Consider the following 13,196-nt stretch of genomic DNA (forward strand, 5'->3'; position numbering starts at 1 on the left):
AGCCAAGGTTACATGCAGTAGACCCTATGACAAGGCCATTATCAAGGAGGGTAAGAAAGCATTCTCTTATGAACCATATTATTCCACACATTCATGTTTAGTTTTCTGGCTCTCATTCTGAAAGACAATACAGCTTGGAGGATTCTGATATTGTTTTGAACCCCAGCCACCAAAACACACTCTATACTATGACATGATTATCTAACAATGGTGTAACATATTACGTCAAATAATGTAAAACTTGATTGAGTAACTCGTTTCATGAATTTATTAACAAAACAATGACATCCTTCCCGAGTCCTTATTGAGAAATGGAAGTATCAGATTTTGATTGTTGAACTGCAAGGGTGTGTATGTGTGTGTGTGTGTGTGTGTGTGTAGGGAGGGAAGGAGGGAGGCGATGGCTGGACAGTGGACCCGTTGTCCAGTAAGGGTGGGCAGACTTTACACCATTCACCTTGACTGTTGTGAGAACTTTCTTCCGGGACTGTACATGATTTGATATTTTCTGCATTTCCACAAACCGACAGCTCTTGCTAGGTCCAAAGCTCACTGTCCTTCTTCAAATCTCTTTACCACATATAATTTAACTTCCAGTGTAACACTTTTCCTCTTCTTTCTGTGACCACAACCAGTAGTAGTGCCTAATGCACATTTAGCACTCATTGTTCTAGGGCTCAAATAAATTTATAATTGGATTTTAAGTGAATGTTAGAAGAGCATCAACCAACCAACCACCGAACAATTACAAACAAATATGGCGCCCATGCTGGTTGCTTACACAGCCAGCTGTTATCAACGCCAAGCGCCTTCGTACTGAATTTAAATAAAAAATTGTCGTACATTTCTCATTTTCATATAGTGGTCCCTCGATTAACGAACACAATTGGTTCCAGAGTCGTTCGTTAACAAAAAATTTCGTAAACTGAATCTATTATTTCAATGGGATATTAGGTAATTGGTTCCATCTCACAGAAAAAGTACATACAAAGTACTGTATACCAGTACTAGAATTAACAAAACATTAAATATAAACTAAATACAGTACCGTACTGTACAGTATACTGTATAAAAATAAATAAAAAACAATAGAATACTATATTTTAAGTTACTTTGAGGTGTGTATGTCGTATTCCTGGCAGCTTTGTCTACATATCAAACAGCTGATTGTAGAGGCAGTCAATGATGACATGCCATATTCTTTACAGAGCGCATTGGTTCTAATGCCTTCTTCATGTTTCATAATAATTTCTGCACTGTATATTATCAATATCTAATATACTATAGGAATAGCCGTGTGTCTGTTCTGGGCAGCCGAAACGGCACAATCGTTTTTCATCAAACTTGGTAGAAAAATCGCAAAAAAAATCGTAGAGTGAAACAAACCTGGTCCCATGTCGATGGTTTCTTTAGGAAGGCATTAATTAACCATTTTATTTTAGATGGAAAACGATGCAAGTCAACGGACTTGGCGCACCCTCATTCGCTGTATGCTGACAGCCGGACAAACTTTCACCGGGCACAAAGGGCCCACGTTCACTTATGTGAACTAAATTTCAGAAAGACCAATAATTTTAATATAAAAATGCAAAAAATATTCAAAGACCAACAAACTGGATGTTTACTCCACTGTAAGCAAAGTTAAGCGGAAAAGCGTTGGTGAGCGATTCGATCAGCTGATTGGCAAACAAAAACTGTTCCCTGTGCTGTATATACAAGTATTATCAATATGTTAACTAAATTAGAATGACCAATAATTTTAATATAAAAAATACAAAAGTATTCAAGAGCACAACTTTCTTGATATTTACTCCACTGGAAACAAATGTAAACAGAACCAATTACTGTATTGGCGGACTAGCCGATCAGCTGATGCGCACAACAAAGTTTTGTTCATTAATGGAATTGAAAATCCTTATGGGAGCTATTTCGTTGACTGTAAATTCGTTAATCGAGGGACCACTGTATATATTTTTTTTTCTGCGATGTTGACTGAAACAACATAAATGGGGGAATTGGTGTATTGTACATTACTGTACCAGCATACAGTAGTCCCTCGGTTAACGAGCACAATTCGTTCCAGAAGATTGCTCGTTAACCGAAAATTTTTTTAACTGAAATCATTGTTTCAATGGGTTTTTGGCTAATTGGTGCCAGCTCACCGAAAATTACATACAAACGAAAAATAAATGCAGTAAAGTACACTTACTTTGAGGTGTGCATGTAGAAGGCTCCTGGTTGATGATGATGATGGGAATTAGAATGGGGGTGGAGGAGAAGGGAGAAGAGAAGGCATTGGGGTGGAAGAGATGTCACCCCATGCCGCCATTTCACCCATAAAATTTTAGTTCACTTGGTGTAATTCAAGATTATTTTCTTTAAATCAACACTGCACTATTTATTATCAATAAGTAAAATATATTTCAAAATGACCAATAATTTGACTGGAAACACAGAAAAAAAGCATTTATGTTGAAAAGTCTCAAACAAGATGTTCCTTCCTCTGAACTGGTAAACAAACTGACGCCAAGCTTGGTGTGTTGAGTGGCTGTTTGGCGCGCAAAAATATAGTTCCCTGTACTGTACTTCAATTATGTTTAATAATTTTTAAATGACTAAAAAAATTATTATAAAACTTTTAAAATCATTGAATAGTACAACCTTCTTGATATTTACTAAAATGGTAAGGAATTTAAGCCCTAAAACCGATTACTGCATTGACAGACTAATACTACAGCTGGTGGGCAGCCAAATGCAGGCGAAAACATGTTGAGAAAAATTCGCAAGGAATTCGTTAACCGAAGTGAAGAATCTTATGGAAGGTAATTTGTTAACCAAAATTTCGTTAACTGAAGCGCTCATTAACCGAAATTTCGTTATGACATAAAAAGTGATTTCAGTTAAGTATACTGTATAGGTATCCCTCGCTATTGATTAGGTTCCTGAAAACCCTTCATTATGTGCATTTTTGTATACAGTGATCCCTCGGTTAACGAACTGCCTTCCATAAGAATCTTCAATTCGGTTAACGAACAAAAATTCGGTTAACGAATTTCTTACAAACCGACCTCAACATGTTTTCGCTTGCACTGGCCGGGCAACCAGCTTTAGTATCAGTCCGCCAATACATTAATCGGTTCTAGGGCTTAAATTCCTTACTATTTTAGTAAATATCAAGAAGTTTATACTATTCAATAATTTTAAAAGTTTAATATTCAATTTTTTAGCCATTTTAACAATTATTGAACGTAATTGAAGGTAAAGTGACTAGTTTAATGCGCGGCATCCAGCCTCTTAACACAGCAAGCAGGCGTTAGTCTCTCTCTGTTTTCACTGGAGGTAACATCTTGCTTGAGACTCTCTTTAACTAAACGCTTTTTTTCTGTGTTTCCAAGCAAATTATTGGTCATTTTGAAATTTATTATACATATTGACAATATATAGCGCAGTGCAGTGTTATTTTAAAGAAAATATTCTTTATTTACAACAAGTTTAACTTTGAAAAACACGTGTTGACATTGTTTGAATCCAGCATGGGGCCTAAGAGATCAAGAAAAGCTATTTCAATCCAAACCAAGCAGGAAATCATAAAAAAACATGAACAAGGCATTAAATCAAATGTGCTTAGCAAAGAATACGGCATGTCGGCATCAACTGTGTCGATAATTCTTGCACAGAAAGACAAATTGAAAGAAGTGAAAGTGAGAGACAAATCTACAAGTGTGTTTAAAAGTAGATCCCTAATCGCAGAAACTGAGAGGTTACTTATCATCTGGATTAGGGAAAAACAGATGAAAGGTGATTCAGTTTCTAGTGAATTCATTTGTGAAAGAGCCAGGGAGATTTATGAACATTTAAAGGCAGATCAACCTGGTTCTTCAGGCACAGAATTTGAAGATTTTCGGGCCAGCAAAGGCTGGTTCGAAAAATTTAAGAAAAGAAGTGACATTTTCAGTGTTGTTAGGCATGGTGAAGCTGCTAGTGCTGATAAAGAAGGGGCAGCAAGTTTTTAGTTGAATTTAAAAAACTGATGGAAGAAGAAAATTATCTTCCACAGCAAGTGTTCCATGTGGACAAAACTGGGCTGTTCTGGAAAAAGATGCCCAAAAGAACATTCATCACCAAAGATGAAGCCTCTTTACCTGGGCATAAACCCATGAAAGACCGTCTCACTCTATTGCTTGATGTCAATGCTTCAGGGGATTTCCGACTGAAGCCTATGCTTGTCTACCACTCTGAAAACCCCAGGGTGTTCAAGCAAGAGAAAGTGGTAAGAACAAAACTTGGAGTTTATTGGAAGTCCAACCGGAAGGCATGGGTGACAAGACAGCTCTTTAATGAATGGGCTGTTGATGTGTTTTGCCCTTCTGTCAAGAGCTACCTAACCACCAATAAACTCCCTTTAAAGGTTCTTCTCCTCATGGATAATGCTCCTGGTCATGACCCTGACCTTGCCAGCAATTTGGAGTATCAATTTGACTTTGTGAAAGTGTTATTTTTGCCTCCAAACACTACATCAATCATACAGCCAATGGACCAGAATGTGATCAGCAACTTCAAGAAGTTGTACATGAAGAAAATGTTTAGGAGGTGTCGTCAGGCAACTTCCACTGATCCTGAACTAACACTGAAACAGTTCTGGATGACACAATTCAACATCCTGGAGGCTGTAAAATTGATTGTGTCATCATGGCAAGAAGTCTCCACTAGATCCCTCAATTCTTCATGGAAAGCACTGTGGCCATCAGTAGTCCATGATTTTGAGGGATTTGAGGAAGAAACAGAGTTGGACAAGGAGATTGTGTCCATTGGTCAGTCATTGGGCCTTGAAGTGGAGGAGGAGGATGTGGAAGAGCTTGTGATGTCTCATGAGGAGGAACTTACTCCTGATGACTTGAAGCAACTGGATGAGATGTTACAGGTAGAGGCTGACAGTGGTGAGGAGGAAATTGAAAGTGATGACCATATGTCAGCTAAACAGCTGAAAGATGTGATTTACTACTGGGAGAAGTTCAGGGAACTGGCTTCAAAGCACCCAGAAGTGGAAAAAACTGAACTAACTTTGTGTCATGTTGAGGACTCAGTGGTCTCCTTCTTTAAACATAAGTTAATGGTGAGGAGGAGAGATGCCCCACAGACCACAATTGACACTTTCTTCAGTAAAAGGCAGAGGGAACAAGATGCTATCCCTCAGCCTTCCACTTCAAGGAGAGAGGATGTTCATGGTGGAGAATCTGTCAGTCCAGAGGTTCCTGACATTTTCATGGAAGGTGACTCGCCTTCCAAGAAGCAGTAAAATGCTTCTCCTCCACCTCCACTTCCTTCTCTTCTCCCTTCTCCTCCTCCCACTTCAAATGCACATCATCATCATCATCATCATCATCCAGGAGCCTTCTACATACACACCTCAAAGTAAGTGAACTTTTCTACCATTTTTGTTGAATTTAGGAAATTTTCGGTGAGCTGGAACCAATTACCCAAAAACCCAATGAAACAATGGTTTCGGTTAACGAAATTTTCGGTTAACGAACAACCTGCTGGAACGGATTGAGTTCGTTATCCGAGGAACCACTGTACTGTAGTGAATAAAAGAACTTATGGGAAAAATAAGGTTCGGTTCCCCAATGACAAGAGCCCCAATATCATTAAATCAATTCACAAATAAAAAAAAAGCCTACCTAAATAATGATAACCGATGCACAACAACTACTGTACTATAATTTATGACCTAACACATTAAAAACATTAATAAAATATTATCAAGATGAAATTATGCAACTAAAACCATTAGGGAAAAGCTAAATGAAAGTTTAACACAGCCACCATTTGTATACGGTAGATGCTGGCTGCATCACACTTGGCCGCCCTCAAACCTCACCATAGCAACCCAGCTCAGCTAGCGACACCGCCTCTGCCGACCCTTAGCAATGCTCCCCCTCCTGTCCTCACACAAAAAATGTTTACTGTATTCCATTTATTTTCCAACTTATGGTTATTATTTTTTGCACATTATGTATTTATGATTGTGTGCATGTAGCAGAGTAAAAAAAGGTGAAGAAAGTTAAATCTATGTGCCCAAAATTACGAGTTCAGAGTGACCATAACATAAAAAGTTACAATCTCTCCATTTGCTCAACCTGTTCCATATATTTTTGCCTGATATATATTCCTTCTTCCAATTTTAAAAATCTTTGAATAGTGATAATCAACTTACTAATATCACATCAGTATTGGGAATCTGTACAACAAGGAATGGAACTTTGCGATAATCCGTCCACCTTGTTTGCGTGCGCGTGACCGAGTTGACTTCAATAACATCATAAGAAAATCCAAAGTAGTCCAGGAATGCCCTTACTTTACAGCAAAATGGGCATGTCTGGTACTGAAAGAGCGTTATCTTCAATCCTGTAGTGTCTGTTGGCACCTGAATCTGAAACAGACGTATCAAATTTATCAATCTTAATATGTGTATGTAATCAATAGCTCACATTAATATTCAAGACCACTTACCAATTTGCCCCATCTCACATGCAACCCAACCTCTTGAGTACTGAGCCATTTTACTCAAGGGAATAGGCTACCATATACAAAGGATTAAGACAAGACAATGTACTCATGTCTGTTAGCTCATCATGCTCGAGGGGTTAAACATTGCACTGCACTGTACTCAGATTTAACATGAAAATAAAAAGGGTTTTAATATTTTGTTTGGCTACCACCAGATGATTTCATTCAGCTCAGTAGGATTAACACTTTGGCTGCGGGAGGTTACCCTAAGCTGAATAAATTCGTCTGGCGATAGCCAGAATAAAATGGTCTGGCGATAGTCAGAATAAAACGGTAAGTGTGGGAATTGCATTTATTAAGATTGTCTAAAAGACTCATTTCAACCCCCAAGAAAATAACTTCCTCTTTTAACGGACTTTACCTAAACCTTAAGTTTTAAAAATCCTAAGGCTTATGAGTATGGATAGAACTGAAGTTGTATTTAAGTACAGTACAGTACACTGTAGTGTAGCCTCTTTAAGCACTACTTAACCTGCTTAATGTTGGTACTCTAGCCCTAAAGTTGCATTAGAGATTCCCATTTCTCATCCCATGAGGTCTGGATTGCCTATGTCTCTTACCTCCACAACACTTTGGAAACTTAAAAAGACTCCCAAATTACTCAGCCCTAAAAGCAGAGACATGTTACTGTACAGTATATATTTGTTATTTTATTCATTAAAATAACATATCATCCTTGGCAATAAGAATAGAAGCATCTAAAAAGTTTGCAGACATACATTAAGGTATGGTTTAGAAAACAAAAATAAATAAACAACAAACACTGACCAACGGTTATGTTAGGAATAATAATCATCCCATTGCTTGGGAAAAAAGCTTATAAGTATTTAAATCATCTTGTGTCACAGAAAGACTTCTGGTTGAAGCTAGTTTGATTAAGGAATTAAAATCAATAAACCTTAGTGATGGTCAGTTCAAAACTGATAATATGTTACATAAATTTATTTGTCAGTGGCCCAAGGTTAAAAATGCTTTGAAAACCTTTGATCGAGATGTATGGTAGTTATTAAGTGGGTCCCTTATTTTTGACCTGACCTGACTAGTCACGTCCCCCCCCTTCTCTTTAGCTCCTCTACGTGTGTGTTGGTGTGGGGATTAGTGGATGACATCATTATAACCTGACCTCATGTTTTTAAGGTCACCCTGTATATTTAAGCCTCTCTCTGTCCATGTAATCCAGTTGCCTCTGAAGATGTCTTGAATAAAGACGAAAGCTAAGGTGCTCCGTTGTTTCCTTTTTCCCGTGTGATTATATCTATCTATCTATCTATCTATCTATCTATATATATATATATATATATATATATATATATATATATATATATATATATATATATATATATATATATATATATATATATATATATATATATATATATATATATATATATATATATATATATATATATATATATATATATATATATATATATATATATACACACACACACACACACACAGTGGGGTATGCTATAAGGAACGGATCCTACTACGAATATTCCTATAACGAACGGTTTTACCTATAAAATTGAGAATGCTATAACGAACGAAACTCCTACAACGAACATTATATTTAAAAAAAAAAAAAAATTTTTTTAATAATTTATTGTTTTTTTATTACAAGTATTCATGATACTCTTTATTTCGGGGGTTTAGGTGTATATTTATGCACTTTTTACAATTTTGACAATTTTATATTATATTTTTCAGTGTTAGGTGGTTGTATTTGGGGGCCTGGAACGGATTAATCCTATAACGAACGAATGCTATAACGAACAAGGTTCTAGAACCAATTAGATTCGTTATAGCAAACCCCACTGTGTATATATATATATATATATATATATATATATATATATATATATATATATATATATATATATATATATATATATATATATATATATATATATATATATATATATATATATATATATATATATATATATATATATAAAATATATATATATATAATATATATATATATAAAATATATATATATATAATATATATATATATAAATATATATATATATAATATATATTATCATATTTCAGGGTGAGTACAGACAGTCTGTACTCACCCCTGAAGATGTGAATTACACGAAAGCGCTTGGGAACTTCGTGTTTTCTTCTCTCCTTGTGGTTATCAGCATATATATATATATATGCACATTGTACTTGTTTACACTGAGGCGGGCCGGGCGGTCGCATCCCATGGTGACATGAGCGTCATATACAGTATGATTCACAAAGATGTACTGTACAGGTACATTAAATTGCAGGGTGTATTGAAGATACCTGTGCTGTAGTTGCTTTCATTGGAACGAAATATCACAGTAAGTTCTTTATGCCTAATACTGTATAACAGGAGGTCCAGTTAGGAAGTTTGGTAGGGTAAGGTAGATTTCTTTGGTTATGTCAGGTTCTGTGCATTCACATTTCTATTTCTGTGTTCAGTACAATATCACACAAATATTATCTCCAGAAATGTTGGTTCAATTTCAATGTTACCTGTATTTCTGGTGCTAACCAATTGCTTCTGCATTATCTAAAGAATTACTGGAACAGTCTCATTCAAGTTTCTTCGAACACTACTGGAGACAGCTGGCAACTCAAAGCCATTTTTTTACTATAGTACAGTACGTAGTATAATATAATACAAAAATACAAAGCCGAACCAGTAAATTAAGCAACGGGGAACTAAGTAACCAATCACCGATCACTTTTACATTTATTCATAATTTTTATGACGTACTATAGTAAACAAATGGCATTGAGTTGCCAGCTGTCTCCAGCAGCGTTCGAAGAATCTTGAACAAGACTGTACAAAGCATTAAGGCAGCTACAACCTACTATCACAATAGCATTAACTTGAAGAAAAAAAGAGGTAAAAGTTTACTTTAGTAAAATTTTACTTGTTGACACTCAAAGAACTTTGATAATTTTAAGCAGTGGATATTTTGCCGTGATTGGCTAAGTTCCTACTAATGCTATTTCGCCGTGGATACACTCTGATTGGCTTAACATCCATTACCGGCAAACAACGCATGATTGATATGTGACCAAGACTCTGGAGGCATTTGGCATTTATTTTGCTGTGAGTCAATCATTGTGTAGCTATAAACATATCTGACCAGAAAGAATTGTTAGATTTTGGTCATTTTCCACAGATGTTATCATTATAAAAGAGGCAACATTTACTAGAACCTAAGAGAACCTGACCTAAGCAACCAAAGAATCCTACCTTACCTTACTTAACTTCCTAGCCCAGGAGGGGGGGGGGGGGTGGACTCACCCCCGACCCCCGTCATATTAAACAGCGCAGTCATGGTATAATGGGTTAGAAGGAACTTAGCCGGTCATGGCAATATATCCATCGAGATAATTTTACGTAGTGGATATTTAACCATGACCGGCAAAGTTTTACTAACGCTATTTTACTGTGAGTGCGCTTTGAGTGGCTAAGTACTCATTTATAATGATAACTTTCCATGCACAACAGAAAAATGGTTAGGTATGTTTACAGCTCCACAACAATCGACTCACGGCAAAATAAATACCACCAGTCACGGTCAAATATAGTTCTCGTGTTGTTCGCCGGTAAGAGTGCACTCACGGTAAAATACCTTTAGTAGGAGCTTACCAGTCATGGCAAAATATCAACAGCCATTTTTTTTTTTTTGGCAATCAATAGCTTAGACAATTCTAAGATACATTTCTTCTATGTCATTTCTCTCGCAAACGACCTAACCTAACCTCCTAACATGCATCTGTGGGTTAGAAGCAAAGGTAGTGTGTTTACACACCATTCATTCCTACCACTAATCTATTATCATATTCGAATAAGACGTCTAATTATAAGATAATTTTCATCTATTACATAATCGGCGGAAATGTATAATAACGGAGATAGCTTTTCCAAAATTTTCTTCCATTATCGCCTGCCTCACCTCTCACACTGCGCATCTCCTTCATAAATCATCACGCGCATGCATTCCCGTACACATCACGCAGCCTATCAAAAGCGTTTTTGCTTTTGGAACCAATTAAAATGATTTTGGGTATAATTCGGACTATATTTGGCCCAATCAAATTCGAGTTTTATTTTGGGTCTCTCATATTTTGAAATTCAAGTTCAGTTCCGACCATGGAAGTCTGCGATGGGTGTCACTTTAAGTATATGGAGCTGATTGCCAGTTTCTGGAAAAAAAAAACGTAGAAACTATAGCATTTTTTCGATCGCATGGTGTTCTTCCAACCTCAGTAAAGTGTACTAAGAGCAAGACTGAATGTAAATATCGCAAAGACCAACATATGTGGCGTTGTGTAAGAATCCCAGAATGCAACGACGAACAAGAACCAGACCAATAAGGTAAGAAATAGGTGATTCCATCATATGGTAAGAGTCAGTTAGGTTAGCTTTGGTTTTTGTTTTTCCAGTGTTTTTTTGGTGTATTTTGCCATGATTTTTTTTCGGAAAACGTCCAACTAAAAAAATTCGAAAAAAACCCGGCTAACTTCCGCCAGAAATGAAGGTCATATTCGGTCTAAACACACAAAAATACACTAGAAAAATATATTATTGACTTTCTAACAGTGAACGGTGTGACAATGTAAAATTTACCGAAGAAAATTGTCTTAGAATTGTCTAAGCTACTGATTGCAACCATAAAATTTTCAAAATTCTTTAAGTGGCAAGACGTGAAATAATACCCAAAAACCTACTCTTCTTGAAGGGGTGAAAGAAGGCGGTGCCTCTCGTAGGACATATTCACCTCCCTCAGATGGGTTTGCTATCGGGGTTGTAACTCTCTTGTAAATGTCGTACATGTAGACGCCAGTAGCCAAGGCGCCTACACCGAACCCCATACCAACTAATTTGCCATATCTCCTCCATGATGATGGCTTAGGCGGCGGTGATTTCACTGTAGCTGCACACCTCAACACGCTCTGCCCTTCTAAACCATACCTCTCACTACCTACTTTTATATTTCTACATAAAACACTTCCATTTCGACTAAAATACGGGAAGAGTCTCTTTACGTAAACAGACATTGTTTTGCCACTGTACAGACGAGACAGCTGATAGCAGTGTTGCCATCTACAAATTTACATTCCCGCTATATGAGACTCCAAAACCCGCTACATTTGACCCCTAACACGCTAGATTGTAGCTCTACAGATAATAGCATGTTACCCTCTTTATATATACCGTATATAGATATATACACAATTAAACCATTAATATATGTAAATAGCTAGAATGATTACTTTAGAAAGTATGGTACATAGAAGTATAGCTAATTAACACACCGGTGGGCATAATGTCACATAAGTATTATGAATGTATAATAAACATCACAGGATATGCATGGCCTACCTTTAAAACAGGAAGAGAGAGGAATCATCAAATTCCTCTACCTCTGTTTCCTCTCGAGATGTACTTGCTCTTGGTGTTGATTTCAGGATTGGTTCACTGACGTATGCATTACTAGTACCAACCAATTTCAAGATATCAGCCGGTATTTCATATTCAAGACAAGACTTTTCATTTATTTTCAAACTTGCTCGCACTGCAAGAAGAGCATTAGCCATTTTTTCCCATTCTGTTTCGAAGTTTATTTTTCACTATGTTTAACTGACTGAATATCCTTTCTGCTTCAGCATTAGAGTCGGGTATGACGAGAACTGATAAAGCATACTCTGCCAACTCCTTGGATGGATTGCAATGTGATGCGTCCATGTAGTTATGTACTTCATTTCAAAACAGGGCAGTTTGTGAAACTTCATTCCACTTTGTAGCAGGTTGTCAGGGTCTCTTATTTGGCCTCACAACGTACGTACATGTAATATATCCAACACTCAGGATTGTGGTAGAATAGAAAGTCACAATGTGTTTCCCGTATATATATTGTTGCACAGCACAGTGTTAAAGAGGTACTAGGACAGGCGAAGCTTGGTCAGAGTTCCTGTAGGGCGAGGAGCTTTCTGAGGGAGCGTGTGGTGTGGAGCTGTTGAGAGATGTTGCTTGCTGGTGGCGGTAAGTAGATAAAGGTCGATTACGGCCAGGTGAGGTCTCATATAGCGGGGGTAGGCGTGGCTTGACGGTAGGCCCCCGCTTTGTTCGGCGTCGCTGGTTACCTGACCTTAACCACGAGGGATACGCTAGTAGATTCGCGGGGAATCGGCTAGTCAGCGACACATGGCGTTTGTAGGGGAGGAATCCACTACAACTTCACAAGTGAGATCTTTCCACTGACAATCTATACTTATGCAAGTATAATTATATAATTAAAACGGCTAGAAATACGCCAGATATCAGTTAAATCCGCAAAAAACCCGCTCGCACTAGACAGAAAATTTACCCGCTAGATGGTGGGTCAAAACATCGCTAAAATGGCACCACTGGCTGATATTGAATAACACGGCACCGTTAAACATTCAGTTGTACCAGGATCCTCTTGCCTCAAGGAGTTACAGTATATTTTCACCTGAAACTAATGCATAGTGCATAAGTCGCCGTTATGTTATTACGTACTGAGCTTTAAAAATTTTACATTTGTCTTAAGTGAACAACACTAGCCCATCAACAATAAAAAATATGAAATACAATTCTTTGCAATGCAT

The 13,196-nt window shown here is 37.1% G+C and overlaps 1 protein-coding gene across 4 annotated transcripts in view; it reads right to left on the bottom strand.

Moving 5' to 3' along the window:
• The window catches only part of LOC121863234 (prostaglandin E synthase 2-like), a 32,368-nt gene extending 20,699 nt beyond the window's left edge, over positions 1 to 11,669 (bottom strand). Inside the window, exons 1-2 of one of the 4 annotated variants that reach the window (XM_042361732.1) lie at positions 11,295 to 11,669; positions 6,425 to 6,430 (exon numbers count right to left, since the gene is read on the bottom strand). In XM_042361732.1, coding sequence (XP_042217666.1) covers positions 6,425 to 6,430; positions 11,295 to 11,624 — 336 coding nt within the window. In that variant the 5' untranslated portion in view covers positions 11,625 to 11,669. Of the gene's footprint in view, positions 1 to 6,214; positions 6,431 to 11,294 lie in introns of all 4 variants that reach the window. The other 3 variants (XM_042361731.1, XM_042361730.1, XM_042361733.1) reach the window with 3 other exon arrangements.
• Positions 11,670 to 13,196: the final 1,527 nt, after the last annotated feature.

The sequence above is a fragment of the Homarus americanus genome, unplaced genomic scaffold (genome assembly GCF_018991925.1).
Source record: "Homarus americanus isolate GMGI-L3 unplaced genomic scaffold, GMGI_Hamer_2.0 scaffold46197, whole genome shotgun sequence".
NCBI classification, from domain to species: domain Eukaryota; kingdom Metazoa; phylum Arthropoda; class Malacostraca; order Decapoda; family Nephropidae; genus Homarus; species Homarus americanus.